The sequence below is a fragment of the Cherax quadricarinatus genome, chromosome 33, assembly GCF_038502225.1.
Source record: "Cherax quadricarinatus isolate ZL_2023a chromosome 33, ASM3850222v1, whole genome shotgun sequence".
Taxonomy (NCBI): Eukaryota; Metazoa; Arthropoda; class Malacostraca; order Decapoda; family Parastacidae; genus Cherax; species Cherax quadricarinatus.
Genome location: NC_091324.1, coordinates 36,141,126 through 36,146,540, shown reverse-complemented (window position 1 = coordinate 36,146,540; position 5,415 = coordinate 36,141,126). Strand labels below are relative to the sequence as shown.

Below are 5,415 nucleotides of genomic sequence, written 5' to 3'. Positions count from 1 at the left end.
AATCAAGAAAAACTGCGAAAAAATCAAGAAAAAACGCGAAAAATAAAAAACAAAAAACGTGAAAATCAAGAACAAAAAAACGCGAGAAAATCAAGAAAGAACAAAAAACGCGAATGAGTGACGTAACTTCCGCTCTCACGCTACTGTCATCGCACATATTGTCGTATATATGTCGTATACGCTACTGTCATCGCACATATTGTCGTATATATGTCGTATACGCTACTGTCATCGCACATATTGTCGTATATATGTCGTATACGCTACTGTCATCGCACATGTTGTCGTATATATGTCGTACCCATCAAGCCTAATCACCGAGTTAAGCCTATTCGCCATTATTTTTTTTTCTTGCCAAATTAGCAGAATAAAATTTAATTTTCGCCCTAAATAACCTTAAATCAGCCTGAAGATAACGAAAAAAATGGATATCATATCTAAATATATTTTAAATATATTTAAAATGATCTGTTATATAATTAGCAAAATTTTCCTATAAAAATTACGTTAGTTTAACTTAGGTTAATTGAGATTTTTAACTTTGGTCCAAAATTAAAAAATTTTATATCAGCAAAGATAAAAATTTATCTGTTATTATTTAAAAGATTTTTACCAAAATAATGTAACGAAGAATTTAGTTTTTATGGGAGTTTAAGTTATCAGGACGACATGTACACGAACGACTTCCGACGAGGCTTCGGTACGACTTGGACCATTAGTTAAGTACTGCTCCAAGTTGGACCATTAGTTAAGTACTGCTCCAAGTTGGACCATTAGTTAAGTACTGCTCCAAGTTGGACCATTAGTTAATTACTGCTCCAAGTTGGACCATTAGTTAAGTACTGCTCCAAGTTGGACCGTTAGTTAATTACTGCTCCAAGTTGGACCATTTGCTAATTACTGCTCCAAGTTGGACCATTAGTTAATTACTGCTCCAAGTTGGACCATTAGTTAATTACTGCTCCAAGTTGGACCGTTAGTTAATTACTGCTCCAAGTTGGACCATTAGTTAATTTCTGCTCCAAGTTGGACCATTAGTTAATTACTGCTCCAAGTTGGATCATTAGTTAATTACTGCTCCAAGTTGGATCATTAGTTAATTACTGCTCCAAGTTGGACCATTTGCTAATTACTGCTCCAAGTTGGACCATTAGCTAATTACTGCTCCAAGTTGGACCATTAGCTAATTACTGCTCCAGGTTGGACCATAACGTCGTGCTAAGTTGCAGTCTTCCAGGTGCGGGTTATTAGTGTGTATCACCTTAAGGGGCACTTCAGTTCCTCTATCACCTTAAGGGGTACGTCAGTTCCTCTGTCACCTTAAGGGGCACGTCAGTTCCTCTGTCACCTTAAGGGGCACGTCAGTTCCCCTATCTTCTTGACTTGACTTGTACTCACCTAATTGTGGTTGTAGCGGTCGAGACCCAGCTCCTGGCCCCGCCTCTTCACTGATCGCTACTAGGTCCTCTCTCTCACTGCTCCATGTGCTTTATCATACCTCGTCTTAAAGTTATGTATGGTTCCTGCCTCCACTACATCACTTCCCAGACTATTCCACTTCCTGACAACTCTATGACTGAAGAAATATTTCCTAACATCCCTTTGACTCGTCTGAGTCATCAGTTTCCAATTGTGACCCCTTGTTGCTGTGTCTCCTCTCTGGAACATCCTGTCTCTGTCCACCTTGTGTATTCCACGCAGTATGACCAGAGCTTTGGTAAGATGAGGAGGGAAGAAGGATGGGTAGGGATGGAAACATGGGAAAGGGGTGGGAGGGTGGAGGGTAGATAGATTGAAAAGATAAGTGGCCAACCACTTCATGGTATAACTTAAATATTTGAGGACAATTGTGGTGCAGAGATCTGATCTCTGCAACAATTGTCATCAAAGATTTGTTAAGTTATACCATGAATTAGGGAAAGATCCTGGACTTCACCTTACGACACAGACAAAGAAAATGTGATAGTAATTATGGATAAGGTAGATTATTGGGGAAAAATAAACATTGTATTAGGAGACAGGGGGACTCAGGCGCCTCTTAAGGTGGATTTTATTGTTGTGTGAGAATTGGGTTAAAATGTTTCAGGCAATGGTAGTTTGCGTGTTAACAAGGCTAAGTGAACGCTCCTTGCTTATACAGAACAACCATTGTGATGAAACACTGAAATTCCCAGCGATTTCGTGACTTTTCACGTTATCAAGAAACAGTTCCTTCATAATATGAGAAGTCAGGAAAGCGCTTGGAGCTTCACTATATTTTTCACAGTGGTTGTTCTGTTTGTTGTGACATCACCTGTTTATTGTGATCTTACTGCATTCATTGTTTATATAATAATTATGTTTGTAAAATACATGTCTGTTGGACTGTATAAATGTTGATCAGCTTCCCAAGTGTTCTAACTAGATATAATTATATTATTCTGAAAACACTGTTGACAAGACTGCAACACAGGTGGTCAGCTGAGGTGATCAAGGGTGAGTGGCTTGTGTCAGCAGTCAGCAGCAGTGACCCTCTACACACAACACTGGCTTGTGTCAGCAGTCAGCAGCAGTGACCCTCTACACACAACACTGGCTTGTGTCAGCAGTCAGCAGCAGTGACCCTCTACACACAACACTGGCTTGTGTCAGCAGTCAGCAGCAGTGACCCTCTACACACAACACTGGCTTGTGTCAGCAGTCAGCAGCAGTGACCTTCTACACACAACACTGGCTTGTGTCAGCAGTCAGCTGCAGTGACCTTCTGCACACAAAACTGGCTTGTGCCAGCAGTCAGCAGCAGTGACCTTCTACACACAACACTGGCTTGTGTCAGCAGTCAGTAGCAGTGACGCTCTATACAGACAACACTGGCTTGTGTCAGCAGTCAGCAGCAGTGACCCCCTCAACACACAACTCTGGCTTGTGTCAGCAGTCAGCAGCAGTGACCCTCTATACACACAACACTGGTTTGTGTCAGCAGTCAGCAGCGGTGACGCTCTATACACACAACACTGGTTTGTGTCAGCAGTCGGCAGCAGTGATGCTCTATACACACAACACTGGCTTGTGTCAGCAGTCAGTAGCAGTGACGCTCTATACAGACAACACTGGCTTGTGTCAGCAGTCAGCAGCAGTGACCCCCTCAACACACAACTCTGGCTTGTGTCAGCAGTCAGCAGCAGTGACCCTCGATACACACAACACTGGCTTGTGTCAGCAGTTAGCAGCAATGACCCTTCACTGCACACTACTGACGTCAGCCTCTCCACAGTAATGCCACATAAATCTGATAACCTTCCCCACCTTAAACAATTTGAGTATCAGAGGCAACAGAGACTAAAATTATATATCAGCATAGACAGCACAGCAGTTTACACTGATACAGGCAAACCACGGAACGGGTGAGGTTTAAACCCATGCGAGTGAATCTTAAAACTTCAGGACAGTGTGTAAGCCACTGGGCCAGCTGCTACCCTGCGATTTATTCGACTTTTCCCAGAGTTCGCCACAGTCAGGCTGGCTGGAGATTCACATGTGCAACCTTACATTTCTGGTCACAGTGGTGGCCCATGCTAACCTCCCTATAGTGTATAAATATACCTAGTTGGATGAATGTTATTGTAGCCAGGTGTCCCAGTGGCTTGCGCGCTGGCCTGGACGTATACGACTCACTCGCCTTGAATTCAAACCCCGCCCATTTCGTGGTTTGTTTACAACTGTGTTATTACGAACTCGTGAGTACACTGATACAGTATTTCCCCTGAAATTTGCTTTATCGAGTGCCTGAAAAAGCCAGTTAAGTGAGGAGAGTTACATCAGTGAAGTCATCAGAGCAGTCAGTAATCTTTATTATCTTGACGTCTGAGGAGAGTTACATCAGTGAAGTCATCAGAGCAGTCAGTAATCTTTATTATCTTGACGTCTGAGGAGAGTTACATCAGTGAAGTCATCAGAGCAGTCAGTAATCTTTATTATATTGACGTCTGAGGAGAGTTACATCAGTGAAGTCATCAGAGCAGTCAGTAATCTTTATTATCTTGACGTCAGCGATATATTTCTCCGGAAGGTAATACTGAATTAATAAAAAATAAACATACCTGTTGTGTAACTTAACATTGTGTAACTTGACATTGTGTAACTTGACATTGTGTAACTTAACATTGTGTAACTTGACATTGTGTAACTTGACATTGTGTAACTTAACATTGTGTAACTTAACATTGTGTAACTTGACATTGTGTAACTTAACATTGTGTAACTTGACATTGTGTAACTTAACATTGTGTAACTTGACATTGTGTAACTTGACATTGTGTAACTTAACATTGTGTAACTTGACATTGTGTAACTTGACATTGTGTAACTTAACATTGTGTAACTTGACATTGTGTAACTTAACATTGTGTAACTTGACATTGTGTAACTTGACATTGTGTAACTTGACATTGTGTAACTTGACATTGTGTAACTTGACATTGTGTAACTTGACATTGTGTAACTTAACATTGTGTAACTTGACATTGTGTAACTTGACATTGTGTAACTTGACATTGTGTAACTTAACATTGTGTAACTTAACATTGTGTAACTTGACATTGTGTAACTTGACATTGTGTAACTTGACATTGTGTAACTTGACATTTTATTAAAACAATAAAATCTAATTACATTTCTAAACTGATTTCATTATTTTCAAGCTTGTGTTCCCATGCCTAAGTACCCCATTACTGAAGATAACATGCCCAACATACCCCATAACTCTGTACTGCCCATTACTGAAGATAACATGCCCAACATACCCCATAACTCTGTACTGCCCATTACTGAAGATAACATGCCCAACATACCCCATAACTCTGTACTGCCCATTACTGAAGATAACATGCCCAACATACCCCATAACTCTGTACTGCCTCACTAATATTCACCAAGTGTGAGGCAGCTATATTTCTGACATGTTCTTAACCTCTGCTTCAGCCTCTAGGCCATTCAAAATAAATTAGAAGACAGTATTACAGGCAAGACAATAATCGTGGAGGTTGACCCAAGAAAGTGTCATTGATGAGATAAAGTGATGTACCGGCAGTTATTGATGAGATAAAGTGATGTACCGTCGGTTATTGATGAGATAAAGTGAAGTACCGGCAGTTATTGATGAGATAAAGTGAAGTACCGGCAGTTATTGATGAGATAAAGTGAAGTACCGGCAGTTATTGATGAGATAAAGTGATGTACCGGCAGTTATTGATGAGATAAAGTGATGTACCGTCAGTTATTGATGAGATAAAGTGAAGTACCGGCAGTTATTGATGAGATAAAGTGATGTACCGTCAGTTATTGATGAGATAAAGTGAAGTACCGGCAGTTATTGATGAGATAAAGTGAAGTACCGGCAGTTATTGATGAGATAAAGTGAAGTACCGGCAGTTATTG

The 5,415-nt window shown here is 40.6% G+C and overlaps 1 protein-coding gene across 1 annotated transcript in view; it reads left to right on the top strand.

Moving 5' to 3' along the window:
- The window catches only part of LOC128693892 (plasma kallikrein-like), a 64,848-nt gene extending 60,908 nt beyond the window's left edge, over window positions 1-3,940 (top strand). Inside the window, exon 5 of the mRNA XM_070091040.1 lies at window positions 1-3,940. This exon is cut by the window's left edge and continues 935 nt beyond it. Within this exon, the coding sequence (XP_069947141.1) occupies window positions 1-117 (117 nt within the window). The 3' untranslated portion in view covers window positions 118-3,940.
- The last annotated feature ends 1,475 nt before the right edge of the window (window positions 3,941-5,415 follow it).